At 40.9% G+C, this 19,738-nt stretch overlaps 1 protein-coding gene across 1 annotated transcript in view; it reads left to right on the top strand.

The window, feature by feature from the left end:
- Positions 1-11,940, top strand: part of Hhip (hedgehog interacting protein) — a 99,101-nt gene extending 87,161 nt beyond the window's left edge. The window contains exons 12-13 of the mRNA XM_051168959.1: positions 8,935-9,083; positions 11,518-11,940. Coding sequence (XP_051024916.1) covers positions 8,935-9,083; positions 11,518-11,711 — 343 coding nt within the window. The 3' untranslated portion in view covers positions 11,712-11,940. The remainder of the gene's footprint in view (positions 1-8,934; positions 9,084-11,517) is intronic.
- Positions 11,941-19,738: the final 7,798 nt, after the last annotated feature.

The following is a 19,738-nucleotide window of genomic DNA, read 5'->3' as shown; positions in this document are numbered from 1 at the left end:
GGGAAGATCTTACCGTTTTGATGCGAATGCCAGCAATTACTATTACAGGGTTTTCCCAAGAGGGTCTGTTGCCTTACACGAGCAGACACCTCTGCACTGGCAGGATTATTTGGGACACACAAGTTAATTGCTAGCATAGGCATGCTCAAGAGGTCAAGGAGAAGTAGTTTTCTAAAACTGAAGAAAGAATATCATCACATTTCAAAATTCATATGCATGCATATATAGATATTCCTTGTTATTTAAAAAAAATCAAACTCTGACTAGTTAAGTTCATTGTCTTCTGGTAGAGAAGCGCCTAGACATGTTAGAATATTTCCAAAATAGCTTTCAGATGTCAATTGATTTAGAACCCTGAAAGAGAAAAATACTAAATTATAATTTGTTATATTTCTATATAAGGTATCATAGAAGTTATATATTTATCGTGATATTTGTGCTACATTTTCCTACACACACACACACAGTAAACTTAGAAATAAAATGTAGTAGCTCTTAATCAAACTTAGCAAAAATACATGAGGTTCCAACATTGTCGCTCCAATCTAATGACAGTTTGGTCTAAGGCTGTAAACTGTGGAGCTATTTGCATATGTTTTAAATTATTTACTCTGGAACAACTCCCCCAGAAGAAGGCCTTTTAGAAAAAGTAAAGGTCAAATAAATAAATAAAAAGAAAAGGTAAAGGTCATTAAAATCTAATTAATTAGCGTTTAAGTGAGTGTATACGATGGTGGGGTTTCCTGTGCGTTTTATAAGCACATACATTTGTATGTTGCTCCTCTCGTTCGTTATCCTCCTTTCTTCCTCATCCCCTCACTGGTCATCATCTACAATAAACATTTGAAAATGAAATATGGTCAGGTTTCCTAAGTTATTTAGGGAAAAGCCTTCCCTGAGGAGATGGTCCAGGAATGAATCTGTGATATGCCAAAACACTAAACACATTTCAAGGACATGGGGAAGTTGCCTCTCAGGTCAGAATGGAACTGGCATCAAGCCAATGGCTCAGTCAAGTTTGGGTCCCCAAACACTTTAGAACTCAGGTCAGTTTGCCTTGGCACCTGTCCTTGGAGGTGCCATCAGCTGACCTTTCAGGGGACAGGTGTCAATGTACTGGGCACGTGATTTGAACAGTGACTCTCCTGTCACTCAGGGGTGCTTACTCTTGAGTCTCTCTTGAAATTAAACCGCACACACGTTATTAGTGTCCTGTGTCCCTTCGTCTATCAGAAACCTATAGATTCATTGCCTCCTGCCTCTTGACTCCACAGGACTCTGAAGCAAGTTGAATGACATAATTGAAGCGTGTTCTACTCTCTAGTCTTGTTGAACCTCATTCTTTGCAGTCCATATTTATTTTCAGGTGATCTCTCAACTTTAAAATTTCTCTCCCTTCCAAAATTAGGACACAGCTGTCCATGGAGCTTGATGAAGCTCTGAGTGCCCTCTGTCAGATAGTCAACGTGCTCCTTACACGCTTGCTCTTTACAGTGCTTTTCAGTATTAATTAAATGTGTAAGGGGTTGTGAGATGGCTCCGCAGGGAAAGGGACTTGAAGCACAACCCTGATACCTCAGTTCAAGTCCCACCTTATAAAGGTAGAAGGAGAGAACCCAGTCCACAAAATTGTTCTCTGACCTCCAAATTGGGGCTGTACCTCAACCCCTCCACACACACACTCGAATGGATGGATGGATGGATGGATGGATGGATGGACGGATGGACGGATGGATCAGTGGATAAATGAATAAACTGTAAAACAATCAGAATCAAGTGCTCCCGGCCGTGGTAGAAATGTTAAAGTTTTGACACAGTCAAGTGACTTCAAGCTTTATCATTCCAGAGCACAAGACTGTTTTGTTTGAGATGAACTTCAACCAAAATGCCCTTTGCTTTGCCTGTGGGATGTTCTCAGAGTTAATTCTCCAGGAATGCGGAAAGCAAGCCTCTTCCTCATTCTGTTGCCCTTCCTCCCCTAAACCCATTCTTCCTGTATTTCAACACCTTGCTTAGGGCTCCTCCAACCAAGGCACAGGGGCCCTTTCATTGAAGAGGTTTATAAATTAACAATGCAACATTCCGAGCTTCAGAGGTCACTCTACAGAAATGCTGTGTCCCCAAGCTCCTCTGAGACCAGTATCAAAACCCACCGCCTCTTGGTTTGATTTTCTTTCTTGAATTGCTTCATCTTACTCCTCATTATGCAAGATGCTAAAATATTGGTTTGAAAAAAAAAATTACTTCTTAAAGGCAAACCAGTCTTTATGTATGTGTGGGAGCGCACAGGCAGCCCTGTCACCCTGAAGAAACTCACACATAGTAGAGTAACTCTTATCCGATAAGCCAGTAGAGTCCCAATTCATCAAAGTTTTATGCAAGTGGCCCCCTGAGTTGATAAATTCCCACAGTGCCTGTTGACCCAGCTGCCAAGTCCTCTTGCGGCAGGTGGTGTTTTCATGGCCACCCTGACGGTAATACAAACTGTTTAGCGGCTCCATTGACCTTGTAGCTATTAACAGGATGCAGGCTCCACAAGGGACTACTTCTAAAACAGCACAGAATCTCTTAACACTGGGGGTCATGAACAAGTATACGCCCTATAAAAACCCATCCAGCGTGGTCAGCTTGAGCTCCAAAAGACAGGCCAGCATTTCCACATTTTTTGCTATTATTTTTACTATGTATATCCCATAACCAAAAAATGTGTGTACACTTATCTCTTGGCCTTTGTTTTTATTGCTGATAAGCTTCATTTCATGCACAGTTTTTGAAAAGTCCTTTTAGCCAATAAATCTTCCTTGGTTGCCACAGATCCTCTGAGATTTTAAAGATGTTTCATTTATTCAAATAGGCAACATCAAAGTAAAAACTTCTAATGAATGACTGATTGTGGGTGCATAATCTGCTGTAATGACTTTGATAAAATTAGAGTTTCCTCACACTTTAGCAAGATTTGCACACATGTACATTTGTGTGTTTACAGGCACACGTCACTAACCTGTGTTGCAGAGAGCTTTTAGCTTCCTCAACACAAAGCCTCGCATAAGCAATGAAAAACTAATGTGGCCAAGTTGTTTTAAATACTTTTTATTTTCTGTTTTTGAAAATAACTGTGCCTTTATTCAAGATGATGACAGATTTGTGTTTATAAAATATTAACCTAGTGCTGTTTCTGCCTCTCTTAAAACTTTCCCTGATTTTGTACACCAGCACAACGAATCTAAATTGTTTTCCCTAGACCTGGTAAGATATAATTAATTGATCAACAAGAATTGTAGATGTTTACATTGTACATTGTACAGCCCACCTCCAAGCCTTACCCTTGGGGGATTTGTTCCAAGAATGCCACAGGGTGTCTCAAATTACAGACCCAACCTTGTATGCAGTTTCCTCCAGTGCATCCCCATGATAAACCTGAAGCTATAAATTAGACACAGAGAGATTGATAGCAACAATTAATAGTGAAGTAGAAAAGTTGTTAACAATATGACATATTTTAAAGCATCACCAGTTCATTTCTGGACGTGTCCAGAAATTGGTCCAAAAATTAACATGTTTAGGCCACTATAAACAATAGCCACAGAAAACTGACCTTTGGTAATTATGTGAGTGATTTAAAACAATTAAGTCATGCTGACTAGCCTACCCATTAGCCCATATGCTGAACGTTTGTGGTGAGAGCACATATAAATATTTTATATGTATTTCTTATTTCCTATATATATGATATAGAACCACAACATTCAAATGAACTTTGCATTTTATTCATTCATAGTCTTTCCTAGTCTATCAAATTTGAATGCTGAACCATTAGTCCCTATGATAATGATGCATGAAATTTTGCCATAAAATTTTGATTGACTTGACACCTACACGTGCCATTTCTTTATGAATATATAAAATGGAGAATTAAATAATGACACAATTATACTTCAAAATTAGACTTATTTATTATGAGTCCAAGACTCATAAAGGCATTTTTAAAACCCACATATCTTCCCTTCACCCATCGGCCCTCTCTGGCTCAGGGCTAAAATATGATAGTGTTAAATCCTCTGAATGTCTTACATTTTTATTATATTTTATTTCCGTTATGGTTTTATTTTTATTACATCATTAGATGTCATCTGGCCAGCTTTATAAATATGATGATAGCAAGAGACACTTTTCCACGCACTCCAAAGTGACTGGGTCAAGAAGAAGGTTTTTAGGTCAGCGAACTCCTTCGGGAGGTCAGGAAAAGAAGCAATAGAATTATTCAATCTGTTAAAACCTCCACTGAGTCAGGATTTTATAAATCAGGTATCTCTTGTTTTACAATAGAATGAACCTGAAATCTGCATACCTCGGGGGGGGGGGGGATAAATTTAAGAATGAGCCTTTTTTTGTGGACGTAGTAGATGGATGTCGACTCTACTCATTCAGAAGAGCAGGGTTCATCACAGGGTTTCAGCACAAGCTGGCTGAAGATGTCTCATCTATTCATTCATGTGCTAAGCCATTAAATTAAAAGCAGTAAGTTAAAACCACCCAGAATCCCATTATCCCGAGACAGCCACTGCTAGCCTTTCTATTCACAGGAAGAGAGCACCAACGATGTCTGTTATGAATAACCCACACTTCCCACTGTCCCTCTTCATCTCAAAGTATCCAAACCTTCACACCACTCCACAAAGCCAGCCAAAGTGGGTTTCTAGGAAAATGTCTTAACTTTCTGAAATAATGCTTTATATATTAAAGAGTGTTGGGCAATTTTCTGTGATAGCCCCTGAGTGTTTTATTATTTGTTGTGTGAGGAGATGAGGAAATGTGCTTTTCTGATTCAAATTAAGCTTAAGGGCTCTGGGGTAGCTGTCAGCACATAAGCTCAATATATTCTTTATTGCAAACTCAAACACCCTGTTGGCTGCTTTTTCTGTTTTAAAAGTCACTTTTGACTCCATTCAATAGAGTTCAGAGTCCAGAGGCTTGTTTTTAAATGATTGTTTAAAAGAACAAAACTATTCAAATGGTTCTAATTAGATTAAACACCAAACACACAATTTCCTGGCACAATGAAAATATGTATTAAATTAGTTAAACTATGTTGAATATGTATTCTCTGTTTCTGCTTAGCTGTCACCTAGGTGTCTAGCTAGGTCATATTTATGTGATCTTAAGATGATCTGTCTCAATTATGGGCCAGTAGCAATGAAGTTCAAGTGCACTGCCTTGTCCCTCTACCCTGTCTACTGAAAAGGAAGCTGTCTTCGTAGCAAACACCACGCCAAGGGAAACGCTTGGCTTTGCCAAAGATCTTGGTCATACATACTTTGTCAAGCATACTCCTGGGAAAAAAATGAGTTTAATTAAATGCATTGACTATACCTCTTAAAAATAAATTTAACTACACCAAAAGTGAGAATTGTTAGACATTAAAAATACAGCCTTTTTTTTTTTTTTTTTTTTTTTTTTTTTTTTTTTTTTTAGTTCTATGTTTATGACATGAAGGTGTATCTATTTGTTCAGGTGGACTGGTACACACCTTTAACCTCAGAAGTAGGGAAAGGCAGGCAGGCCTGTCTCTGTGGCTTTGAGGCCAGCTTAGTGTTCATAGTGAGTTCCAGGCCAGCCAGGGCTACATAGTGAGATCGCGTTCTGTGTGTGTGTGTGTGTGTGTGTGTGTGTGTGGTGTGGTGTGTGTGGTGTGTGTGTGTGTGGTGTTCCCTCCATAGTCATATATTTCTAATAACTCTACTCAATAGCAAAAAAAAAGACACACTTTCAAATGCCCATAATATATAAATTTCACCCAGATTTTATTAAGCATTTCCTATGGGCTACATATTCTTCTAGTCCCTTTTAAAAATGCATTTCTTTATTCACTTTATATCCTGATCAAACCCTTTCTCTCCTCTCCTCCCAGTCCCAACCCCCCTCCCACCTCTTCGCCATTCCTTCTTCCTCTAGTCCTCAGAATTCCTCCCACCCCACCTCACCAAGTCTCATCAGGACTGAATGCATCCTCTTCCCCTGTGGCCTGGTGAGGCAGCCCCTCCAAGGGGGAGTGATCAAAAAGCAGGCAACAGAGTCCATGTCAGAGACAGCCCCACCTGCCCTTACTAGAGGACCCACATGAAGCAGGAGCTGCCCATCTGCTCCATCTGTGTAGGGAGCCTAGGTCCAGCCCATGCATGGTCCTTGGTGCCTCAGTCTCAGCAGGCCCCTCTGGGTCCTGGTTAGTTGGCTCTGTTCGTCTTCTTATGGAGTTCCTGCCACCTCCAGGTCCTTCTATCCTTTCCCTCACTTTTCCACAAGTCTCTCTATGCTTTGCCCAGTGTTCGGCTGTGAGTCTCAGTATCTGCTCCTATTGCTGCTGGATAGAGCCTATCAGAGGACAGCTGTGCTAGGCTCCTGTCTGTGAGCACAGCAGAATGTCACTAATAGCTTCAGAGGTTGGCTCTCTCCCATGGCGTGGGTCTCAGGTTGGGTCAGGTATGGTTGGACATTCCCTCAATATCTGCTCTATCTTTATCCCTGCCCATCTTGTAGGGAGGGTAAATTTGGGGTCTAAGTTTTTGTGGATGGGTTGACGCTCCCCTCCTTCCACCAGAAGTTCTGTCTCATTAGAGGGTGTCCTCTGTAGTCTCCGTGACCCCTGCTACTAGGATCCTCAGCAAGAGTCACCTCCCTCTCCTCCCAGAAGCCTACCCTGTTTTAGATCTCTCGCTTATCATTATGAAATACAAAGAAGAGAGAAAATGTCTGTCATCACAGAGTTTATTTGAAAAGGTTACATTTAGTGTATATAGCATTTTCTGTTTACTAATGAGCTACAAGGCCACTGAGCAGAAATGCCATAAAATAAAAGTTTTATACAAGAAAGAAACAGGGTGAACTTTGGGCATTGAACCGTAGCTTAGAAGACAAGGCTGGTACTTTGTGGGGAACGTTTTTGCTACCTTACCCCCACCACACTCACGTGCTCAGCAAGACTCCCTTGGGGAACTTGTGGAAAATATGGTTGATGCTGTCTTAGTTGGAGTGAGCTTGGGCCGGGAATGCCTGAGGAAGTTCTCACAAAGACCGACCGTGTCCAGTTTTAAGTAAGCAGTTCAGCAAGTTTAAGGTTTAAGGCTCAGAATTCCAACATTCCTTGCAGAACACGGTATTCTTGGCATAAAGACTTGTTGATGAGAGGAGATATCCGCATTCCTACGCATCTTTAATAGTTGAGATTTTAACACATGTTTTTGGATCATTGTGGAAATGGTCTCGGGCCAGGCCCCGAAATTTGATCACAGTTCCTGTTGACAGGAAAATATAACCAGTCTTAAGAGAACAGACTGGGCAAATGGCAAACACCTTTAATCCCAGCACTCGGGAGGCAGAGGCAGGCAGACATCTCTGAGTTCAAGGCCTGCCTGGTCTACAGAGTGAGTTCCAAGACAGCCAGGGCTACACAGAGAAACCCTGTCCAAAAGACAAAAACAAAACAAAAAAATCCTCTTGGAGACTTAATTCTTTGATTATTTAGGAAGCCTTGTCGTTTCTGTGGCTAAGCCTAGACGTTGGCAGCACATAACAGACTAACATTTGTCTACACTTTCCCAGAAGGCCCTTCTCACCGTATAGGAACACTGAAACCAGGAAAGGTAGGAACTCCAGGGAAAACACTGCGTACTTCTTCATAAACTTCATGAAGCCAGCTTGATCTCATTTGAATGGCAGCATCAGAAAAGCAGAAGAATCATAAAAACCTTTGATGGCTTAGTTTTCATTATAAATGACAACAATTATAGAACAATTAATACAAAATGTATGAAGTTTCACATTGCAAACAGCAAATGTTTGCACTTGCTGTTATTAACACTCCCTTCATAACAGGACCAACTTAACTTATTATATAATGATAAAAAAATTTGATTTTATATAATTCATAAAAATCTCTGTTCTATATGTGTCTTTCTTTGTACTAACAGTTTAAATTTCTATTTGGTAGCATAAATATTCACCCACATATGCATATAAAGATGCCTTTCAGGGAGACTGAAATGGAAAACAGCTATCTCAAAAATGAATATCAAGTGAGCTTGGTGTAGTGACCCAGCACTGTAATCCCAGTAGTTGAAAGGCCAAAGCAAGAGGATTTTCAGTTCAAATCCACTCCTGCTTACAAAACAAATGTGAGGCCAGCCTGAGCTACACAGTGAGACCCTTGCCTAAGAGGTGAGAGAGACAGAGATAGGGAGACCCTGCCCCAAAAGGAGAGAAGAGGAGAGGAGAGACAGGACAGAGACAGAGAGACAGACAGAGATAGGGAGACCCTGACCTTAAAAGTGTTTATGGATTTGGAGTGTGCCCTTCTAATTTTTAAATGACAGTGTGAGGTTCAGTGAGTGAACGCAGTTGCGGAGCAAGCCCAAGCCTGAGTTCCATCTCTAGAATCCACAGAAAGGTGACAGGAGAAAAGTGATTCCCTGAGGCTGATGTCTAATCACAAAGGAACCATGGCATATGCATGCACACATACATGCACACACATGCATGTGCACACATGAATGCACACACACATGCACACACACAAGAATACATTCACACATATACACATGCAGGCCCACACATGCACACGCACATACTCAAACACATACAATAAAATAAAACTTTAAAATTATTTAAAATTACAGTTTCTAGACATTCTGGCTACCAAATGCAAAAGAGCCATATTATTTTGATATTTTTATGGAGAATTTTGACAGCAATAAAGTTTCAGGCTATTTCATATTACCAACGTATTTTTCCATTATTCTAAAGTTGGGAATTGACTGTATCACTTAAGAAAAATCTCTTTTGAAAGTCACAGACATTCTTTGTAAGCTGTAAGACCACTAAATTCTATCACATACTGATTTTCAACTTATGTGCAATGTTAATTCTTGTTTTGGGCTGTAGGCCTTTAATGCCTGAGGAATGCAGGGTTCCAGTTCAACCTGCACAGACCCTGACCTCGGAGTGCTCCCGGCTCTGTCGGAATGGCTACTACACCCCCACAGGCAAATGCTGCTGCAGTCCCGGCTGGGAAGGACACTTCTGCAGAATTGGTTAGTATTTCTGTTATCACCCAGAAGACTGAACATGATCCTGGGGCCCTCGAGAAGTTAGCACCACCTGTTCTTGAATCATCTAGTGTGCAAGTGGCTAGCGCTTTACAGTGCCTCTTTCTGAAGTTACAAATGGAACCTTTCCTGTCTTTGTGTAGGTCGTTCACATTTCTAAATTAATCAGAAGTATAAAAGATCCTTCCAAAAAAGAAAAACAGCACAACACAGCCCTGTGTTTGGTGTATTCACACCAGCCAAAGACTTAGTGTTCTCGAAACCCCTGGCCTAAGTGTCCAGACACCCCATGAATGCCCTCTGTAGCTTCACTGCTTGCACTTTGCTATGGTACCCTAGAAACAGGGCTCCTGGGTGGGTGTCCCTGAGCCAAAGCAGAAATGCCATTGTCCAGACACGCATTGCAAGGTCTTCCTATTCAGCTCTGCTCCCTTGTGACCCATGATGAAGGTGTGTAGCTTCAGAGAGAAGAGAGAAAGATTTGTTTAGATTATTCTAACCCTTTGTGTGGGATGTCCTTAACTTTGTGCCTTGTGAAATTCTAATTGGTGTGAAGTCTTTTTTTTTTTTAAAGAATACATTAAGGCTATGTTTAAAATGTAAATTCAACAACGAGTGTGCATGCACTACTCAGACGCAATTTCGATCTCTCCTGTTCTGCACATTAAAGTAGACGCAGCCAATGGAAACCAAGACTCCAAATTATATTTAATATTGTTCCTGGACAATCTTTTTTTATTCTAAAGATGCATTTGTTTCAAACTATATTATAATCATGACTTGTCCAGCTTACATATTACCTAATAAAAACAGCCAACACTTAAGGATCATATAGACAGTACATATTTTAAGCTTAAATTGCTAATATCTGACTGGGACTAGAGCTACAAGTAGAGGTGAGAAACTCATAACTATGACCCAGCAGAACCTAGGTAGTGGTTCAGACAAGCACCCAGAGTCTACTGACCAATCCACCTCCCTCTGGTCAGTGGAGCCCAAAGTGAAGAATCAATGTACAAATGTAATAATAGTCCTAGTACCCCTCGACCCCTTCCGGTGATCGACACTACGTATTCCTCTTAACTCCCTGTTTTCTTCATAAAGCGTCCACTCTGTTAGGTTCTTTGCACTTTGCCTAACCTCTAGGTCCCCTCAAACACAAATCGGTTAAACAGTTCTTTCCTGAGCGCCTTCTCCAGACAGCATGCTCAAACTGAGACTGAACAAATTAAATGTTGGTGTGCTGTCCAGTTTCCTAATAGATATTAACCACAACCAGGGAAACATCCTTTGCTTAACTTGTTCTGTTTCAACAAAATCTTCTGGAGCAAAATTTTCCCCTGATTAAATTTAAATTTTTTAATGAATAAGAAAAAAAAAATCAGGGATGTCTTCGATGAGACTATATTTATACACCCAAGTGGTCCAAGCATCTTCCAAAAATGTGAAAGAGAAAATGCTTTTGTTTTTCTTTATTTTTTTTCCTTATAATTTCTTTTCCATGGGTCAGTGCGACAAATATGAGTTTTGAGTACTATATCTGAAAAAACAAAAATGAGCCTGATTCCTTACAGTATAAGAGAATGTAATTAAAAGATTTGACTATGTCTGTGGTGGCTCCACCCCAAACTCGTGAGTAAGTGACAGCTAATGAATATACCAAATATCATGGTCTCCCTATCACTTTAGCAGTAAACCTTTACATTCTTTTCCTATATGGTAGTAATAAAAATGATTCACTAAAGACAGTCTACGCTGCAATGTGCCATAAAGAGCATTGCTCAGAACATCCTCTGACAGCCTCTGGTACTCGCCCCAGGATGCGATTTCAGGCATAATCAGAGCTCAATGTGTTCAGTGAACCCCCTAAAAGCATAGAGAAGTAGGGACCCCAGAGAGACCAGATGCTGGATATTTCATGCCACTCCTGCCCCAGACTGACTTTATTTCAGTCCAGTGTCCCACTGGAACTGCTCGAACCGGTGGCCCCTTTCTCGGGGCCAGCCTCCCGCCTATGAGGTCCTCCCCTGACAGAATGGAACTGGCCGTTGGTTGAAATGCCTCAGGGAGCAGGAGTTGAAAGGACTGACATCATCGTGTTAGAGTCAGTTCTGCAAATGACTGAGATAGTTTCTTATGAGCTCTGCTTCTCAAGGCACTGGCATCTCATGTTTAGCTCTGTCCCTGGCCCTAAAAGCAAAACAAACAAACAAACAAACAAACAAAAAAAACCCTTGTGCCTAAAAACTGTTTTTCCCGTTTGTGTATTCCTCTGCCCAATCCTCTCGTTGCTATCTCCCACCTCCACCTGCTTTTCCTACCTTCCCTTATTCATCAAATGTTTGGTCTCGTGCCTGGCATGGCTTTCTGACGTCAAGATGAAGAACAGCACGTTGCTTTCTTTCTTTCTTTCTTGCAGCCAAATGTGAGCCACCGTGCCGTCACGGAGGTGTCTGTGTCAGACCGAACAAGTGCCTCTGTAAAAAAGGCTACCTCGGTCCTCAGTGTGAACAAGTGGACCGAAGCATGCGCAGAGTGACCAGGGCAGGTATTCTTGACCAGATCATTGACATGACGTCTTATTTGCTGGATCTCACAAGTTACATTGTATAGTGTCCGGGACCGTTTGAATATTTCCTTCCGGTGGGCATTTATTTTGATCTTTATCATTAAAGAGAGAGACTGTCCTCCTGCTACACACTCCTGTGATTTCATTTTCTTTTAGTAATTTAAAAAGCAGTTTCCAGAAACGTGCAGATCTCAGTGCGTATGTGGGCATGTTTTTTCACATGCACATACGTGTCCACACCTGCACTCACAGCCCCTAATCTCGAGGTTGTATAACAGATTCTTCTTATTCTTTTTTTTTTTTTTTTTTTTTTAATATTTACTTCATGGTGTGGAGTGCTTTACACAGAAGTTCCACCACAAATTGAGCACAGATTTTTTTTTTTATGGCATCAGAAGATATTCTTTTACTTCCAGGGGAATTTCTGCCTGCAATTACTAAGATCGACCTTCATAGGGCTTTGAAATGTTATTGTGCAATGTGATGGAAATATTTTTATATTAAAGGTCTATAATAAGAGAGCATGTTTCCAAACTCCTTGGTGAATCTCTGGACAAGCAGCTTGATGTAAGGTTGTAATCTCCGCTTCTGTTGATGGATCTGACTACAGAATGTTACACACTTATTTGACAGAGCAGCCTGGTTCCTTCAGCTTAATCTCAAGATGGCTTTCCAGTGTTTATGATTAAATCGGAATAACCTATTTGAAAAAGAAATCTTCCTGAACGGACTGTTTCTATTGTATATTTGGTGTAACAATGGGCACTGAGTTTTTGTTACATATTTATTTTTTTATTTTATTTTTATAATATAGACATCACCTAGATGAAACACCTTTGCCATGTGCTGTAAAATACTATGGTTCCATTTTCACCAGCTTAATTGGAAAAAAGGACATGAGAAAACAAGCAGCCTCTAGTGTGCTGTGGCTCTAAGCTATCAGTGAGTGCTTGTGCCAATATGCAGTCAGTCCTGTCAGATGAAAAAGGCAAGAAAAACAGCCAGTCCTTATAAAACCCCAGCATTGCCTAAAATCCCACCATAGCAAGACTGCCAGAGTCTGTGGGATTAGCAGGTTACAGTGTGCGCTCTGAACCCACCCTCCCTGGGGAAGAGATCACTCTTTCACAGCCAATCCCAGCTGGGTATAAGCTGCCACACGTACAGAGCCTTAAGATCTTCATCCTTGGCCAATCTGACTTCCAATGTACACGCTCCTTCAGGACTCTGGGACTATACCCTTTGGTTCTTGCCTCAGTAAGTTTTCTGCAAATGTTCTGTTCAGATTGTCTTAAAGAGACGGTGAGCGCTAAGTTTAAATTACAAGTCTGACAGGCATTTTTTCATACTGATTTCCCATCTGCCATCTCTCTGTGTTTGGATGTCAACAAAGTATAAGGGTTTTAGTACTACTGATGTGTAGCCAGGATAAGCACATACCCTCTACCATGGCATCCATTGCTTTGGAATCCAGACTGTAGAATCAGACAGGTCCACAGCACTGGCGGACACTGCATGCATCCTTAGGAAAATAAGCCTTAAATTATGAAACAACAACAATAATCTCCTAGCTAGTGTTCCTCTGCTGTTCTAAAGTGAGAGAGTTGCCAGTTAAGCACAGTGTGCACTTTGAAGGACTCCATAATGTGGAACAATTTTGTTGGGTCCACCGTTCACACCTCCCATGTATGATTGCTTGGGTTCCGGTGACGTCATCCCAAATGGGAGTGGGCTGGGAGATCTTGGTGCTTAGACAACAATAGCCTGCATTAAAAAGTGCACGCATAATTTTGCACAACTTAGATTCAATTGACAGTCTATTCACAGAAGTCTTGGGAGTAAATGAGCATGGAGACCAGGTTGCCCTCTGACCCCAGAAAAGGGGCGGTCCCTTCTAGTCTCACCAGTACTTCATTGGCCCAACACTGTGACAAATCTTGCGATGAACCATGCATTAACCTGCCTCTGTAGGTTAATAGCAACCTTTTGTCTCCGTGGCTTTCTCTCCATAGTCCTCTTACTGAATTCCATCACAGAAAGTCTTACAATTTTTTTTTTTGTAAAAGGAAAAACTGCCCTGTAAGTGGACCCTAGTATCAAGTCATCCCTTATTCAACGTGGGTGACACTGGCCGACCGTGAACTTCTCATGAAGGAGCCAGCTGTCTAAATCTGTCAAATTGTACAGTTTTATTACACATTCTCCCATTCAGAGTTTGAGCAAAAACAATAAGAATGCCCACAGAAAATCAGGAAAAAAAATCCCCAAACCCAAGTGCTTGTCTTTATATCTTTAAAAAGAGAAGGTATTCCGTTGCTGGAAGTTCTTCAAGTAGCCCAGGCTAAGCTGGGCAGACCCAGAGCTGTTCTGCATAGCCCTTTCCCAAGTGAAAAAGGATTCAAGTGACATAAAGAAACACTAGGTTCCCCAGATGATATAGCCTTTTCTGTAATCAGCTATTAAAATGAAAGACCAACTTCCCTTTAAAGAATTTGGCCCACAGATATTTAACTCAACCAAAGAAAGTCACAAGAATCCTTTCTTTCTGTCCTTAGGAGAAAGGTCGGTAGCAATGACTGATGGGTGACTGTGTGTTTTAGACTATGTGACCAATCCCTAAATTTTCTTTGACCTATTCCTTGAAGCCAAGTTTTAAATAGATGGCTGGGGAATTATTGTAAATGATCTGTGAGAGACAGATAGGAATTGGTTTAAAAAAAACATGAGCTGAGAAAAATTAAGAGTTAATGGCATTTAATTATTTAAAAGTCAAAATGTACCCATCTAACAAAGTACACAGTCTAAAATGGAAAAATGATGCCATTACATATATGACAAAGAAGAAATAAATAGTTATTATTGTCCCTTGCCCATTCTAGACCTTAAGCTTTGGTTAGCAGCTGAATATGAAATAACCTTCCTACCAGCATCATTACACATAAAGCAACAACTGAATTGGTACATCATTAAAGAGAAAAGGAGGGACAGTTAAGAAATTTCAGTACTTCAGTCCTTACCTTTTCATCTTAGAATTTTTCTTAAGGTGTTGGAAAATGTTTTACAAGCTTTACTCAGAAGAGCCTACCGTTTAACTGGTCAGTTTCGTGAAGGATACACAAAGACATCTGTACATGTCTACAAAACCCAGCTAGAAAACTATTTCCTTATCATTTTTATGGCCTGAGCAGTCACAGCTTCCTTGTTTATTGTTGGGGAAATATTCTAGAATAACGTGCTTTAAAAAAACAAAAGGCCATTTGTTTCTGACTTGTTTTGATATCTGAACCACAAGGTATACAACAAATCTACTCAGGGTGATGAATGAGGTCGGACACTGAACCTGAGGCCTTTCAACGTACACATCAGTCCACAAGGGTCTGAGTTCTTCTTCTGCCTCTTGGCACATGAAGAGAACCCAGTTCAAGTCTCTAAGTGGAGGAAGTATATCAGTGAATTTGTGGTGTGTCAGCTTGCTTTCTGAGCATCTGTCTAGACCTAAGGATCTACGCCCCTCCCCCTTCCTCCTCTACACTTCCACCCACATCTCTCCCCCTTGTCCCTTTTTTGAATCTCTTCTTCCTCCACTCTTCTGCATTTTATGTTGGCTTTTACTAAACAGACACATCCCGTGTGCCCGTGAGGGAGCTGTCCTGGACTGGATGCCTATATATTTTGTTAGGTTTCCTCCCTTTATTTTTTCTTCTGGAGTCCACCAACTCAAATTCAGTAACATTAAGAAGAGTAGAGAAATGCCTTGCCAGGCTGGCCTGTAGGAGTCCACTGAAAGAAATGACAAAAAGCCCGCGCAGCCACCAGTGTAGGTGACCCATGTCAGTCTTCTAGCAAAGCCACAGGGAACGAAAGGACAGTCACCCTAGTAGAGAGCTTGAGATGACGGGGGGCAGGGGGATGCCCCTAGCCAGTTCCCACCAAACAGTAAGCATCTCTACAAAGTCCACTTGGAAGAAAACTATCCCAAATCCATGTGGAAGGAAACCAGTGTCTTTATGATGACCTCAGGTACTCCTTTCCCTGCCATGAGGTCTGTCCTTCCAGAGAACTCAACCCAAAGTTCTGTCCCCAGAAAATGAACACACATACCCATATTCCCTGTGGCAATGGGTGGCAGTTTCTGGGAATGTCAATAAATTCCCACCAAAAAGCTCCTCTTTGCAGAATTGAAGCATGTGTGTGCTCTCTGACTCTCTCTGCCACACCTGCACAGACCGGCCAACACATCCGATCATTAACATGGCATGAAATAAGACAGGAAGCCCAGGAAGAGAAGAATTTGGATGTTGAAAGCAAGTTCTTAGAATTTGTCAGATACGGGTCTCAACCAAGGTCTACCTGTCTTCCTCGTCACCATCTCCTCTGGGTAACTCCTAGGAGAGTGCACAGGGCTCATGCGAGCAGGCAGGGGTGTTAGCTGCTTTACTCCCAATCACAGTGATGGCTTCAAGCAGCTTTGGGGAGGGGGGGGGATTCGTTCATTTATGAGATTGGCCGTTTCTTACGTTCTATTAAATATGAAGCTAAAACCCACCCACAATTTACCTTGCTTTCCCATACAATTTATTCAGGGTGTGTATCAGCCAGTTGAAAAGATATAATTCAAGAATAAAATCTTTAAGCCAGTTTTTTTTAAAGCCTTGTGCCTAAAACTTCTCATTTGTTTTTGCCAGTCAACAGAAAGAAAAAATCAATCTGCTACTAGCTCAGCATTCTTTGTGGAGTAATCTTTCATGAACATCGCCAAGTAATATATCATTGGTTATTCAGGGTTTTCCTTTTTGAATACGTGTTCTTTATAGATTCAAATTCATATATCCATATACTAGCAAGTAAACAGCTCATATATAATATATTATCTCAGTTGGCTATCAACTTTTAAGTAAAAAAAATAACATTTTATTACCTAATATATGTTATAGAGAAAAAAATGAAACAGACAGTGATGGGAAATTCATAGTGGCCAAATATATCAGCTTTTTCTTCACAGCTAGAAATTCAGTCTTGAAGATTTCTCTCTTTGCTAAAAAATAACTAGCCAGTAGTTTCACATGAATAAGGTATAATTAGGCTTGGTATGGTCTGTGCCAGAATAAACAGTGCATGTTTTTTTACTCCATAATCTTAAAATCTGAGGCATGACTTCCTTGGAATGTACTACAAATCCATGTTCAGATGGTTCATTTCATAACATTATTTTTGAGAAGCTAACCTAACAGCCTTCTGAGATATCAGCTATTCCCCATATCTTAGTCTGGTCAGAGGATGCGTACAGACGTGGGTGTCCCCGAGAACTGTGACACACCAAGATGAATAATCCTGAGTAGAGTGGAATTTTGGAAACTGGATTCCTTAGGACGTGCTACAACAGACTACTGTTTAAAACAAATCCATCTAATTGCAATGAAAAAAAAAGTTATTGAGTCATGACCATAAGCATGAAAGAATTCTAGTAGGAAAATCTTGCATCTCCCTTGGATTGATCTGTAATTGGCTCGTTCGGTGCTAAGGAGCAGGTTTGTGTTCTGTTCTTCTTACGTATTTTGATGTTCCTCATTGTCCATTTCATTCAGGCTGCTGAAAATCCAAGCGATCTGTCTACGATCTTATAAAAAATTTCAGAGCCAATCCATCCTCGGGTTTCTGTTAATACATTAATCAGAGGCAGAAGGCAGGAGGAACAGTTAGTCAACCCAGAGGCAAGTTTAAAGGATCAGAATTAGTATAGGAACTACTTGTGATTTCTAGAATGTTCCAAAAAGTTAACGTGCAGAGCTACTGGCCCACATGATCCCCATGAGCTTGAACAAACCTAGGTCACTTAAGTAAGTTTGCAAAAAAACATGCAGTTTTCCTCGATTGATCTTCTATTACTTAGTCTCCTATCTATTCATTAATGCAATAGAAATGCTGAAGTGCCTCGCATCATTTCACACCATAGAGAGGCGAGGGCATCTGCAAGGACAGCACTGTACGCTCACTGGGATGGTTAACATGTTTGAAGCAAAAAAGGATTTCACATTCAACTAGCTCCAGTTTAACTCAGTTTTAGACTTCAGCACTTGTAAGTGCAGGTGGCCTCAAGTACATCTGTGTGTTATCTGTACATGTGCACACACCCATGTATATATATATATGTATCTATCTGTACAAATACTACATATGTATACACACTATCTATGTAATATATAATATGTGTATAATGCATATAAAGTCTAACAAGTGTATTTGTGTTATTTTTAAAATAGAACAATTGTATCTTGAAGTGGTAAATGCAGAGACCTGGTTTTATTGTTGATCTGTGGATTTAATGATGTTTAGGTGAAAGGGTGTTTTGAGTGTATAATTTCTTTTCTTAATTTAATATATTTATGTAAATGCATGCCTGAAATTTGATTAGATTGGCTGTGTTTTGTGTTTTAACATGATCAAATGTATTAAACTTTATCTTATGGCCTCGTGCTGTGTGCCCTTTCAAAATTTGTCTTTATTTTAATTTAAAAAAAAAAAAAGATTCTACTAAATTTAAAGACTGGTTTTACAAACACTGTTTTTGCAATAGTCTATGCTCAAGCTACTTCTAAATAGTATTGCCTTTTTGTCGTTATTTATGATATAGTTTAAATATTTCCCACCCAGATTCTAGGCTAATGTCAGGGTTAGCTTGTTGTGCAGACATATAAGGCAACCATGGAGAGGCTTCACTGGTTTTCATTTGTTCTAACTTGTAACTTTCAAGTAAAAGCCTTTGGTCAACTTAAAGCTAAGACATAACGAGTGTAGAAGAAAACTTGTGATACTGGATACCACAGTGAAGAAAGATGCATGTAGGGGCATGGGCAAGAGGGGAAGACAGATATCATCTCCACAGCTCTGTGGCCTTGTTATTTGGATTTTATCTTAATTTAAGCAAAAGTCTGATCAGTGGCGCTAGAGAGAAGGCCCAGAGGCTAAGAACCCCTACTACTCTTTTTTTCTTTTTTTTTTTAATTAATTTATTCAAATTACATCTCAATTTTTATCCCCTTGCTTGTCTCTTCCTGTTCCTCCCTCCCTCCCTCTTTCGCCCTATTCCCATCCCCTAGGTCTGTGACAGAAGGGGACGTCCTCCCCCACCATATGATCACAGCCTATCAAGTCTCATCTTGGTAGCCTTTCTATTCTTTCTCTGAGTGCCCCCAGGCCTTACATGTAGAAAAATGCAAGTAGACCCATATTTATCACCATGCACAAAACTTACTACTTTTTCGAAGGATACAGAGTTGGTCCCCAGCATCCACCCAGATGCTCACAACCATCCTAATTCAAGTGCCACAGGCTCCAGTGCCCTCTCCTGGCCTCGACAAGCACTAAGCAAGCGTATGTGGTGCATATACACACACCCAGTGGATAATCACACATAAGTGGTTTTAAAAGTCTGACCAGTGAGTGCAAACACACACTAGAAGTGCCGTCTGCTCTATCTCAGCCCACTATGCTCCTAAGTTAACGCACTGCCTTCCTAAAAGGAAGAGAAAGCGTCCCTAAAAGGATGTTTCTAAGAGAACGAACCGTGTGGCAAGATTCACTCACAAGGCAGTGCAGAGCTTGGGTTGCTACCCAGGTTAGGCACAGTGACATCAGGAAAGCACTCTTCAGCTTGTTCTCACAGGGACCCAGGAAACACCAGAGACCTGCCTCAGCCACTTCTCTTCCAGCTGCTCCAGCATCCCTCCCTGGCGCATCCCACTGAGCATCCCTGACTCCTGCACGCGTCTGCCACATTTCGAATCCCTGGCAGACCTAGAAGACTTACTCCACACACAAAGAAAATAAAAACGCTTATGCACAGCTAGCAATGGAAGCATTCTGGCTTTCACTGCTCTCCCTGGGTTCCTTCTCGGCCCCTTGCTTGGCCTCTCAGCTCTGACATCAAATCACTTCCCTAAGTTATGAATGTCTGAAGTTGCTTCCACGCCCATTTTTAAACTCTCAACGGATGTATACATTAGAGAGAGGTGAGGAGAGAGATGATATGCCTCAATAGAACGGGCCTGGCAGGGCAGCTAGGCAGGAAGTG

The sequence above is a fragment of the Acomys russatus genome, chromosome 26 (genome assembly GCF_903995435.1).
Source record: "Acomys russatus chromosome 26, mAcoRus1.1, whole genome shotgun sequence".
Taxonomy (NCBI): Eukaryota; Metazoa; Chordata; class Mammalia; order Rodentia; family Muridae; genus Acomys; species Acomys russatus.
This window is presented reverse-complemented; position numbering and strand designations above follow the sequence as displayed.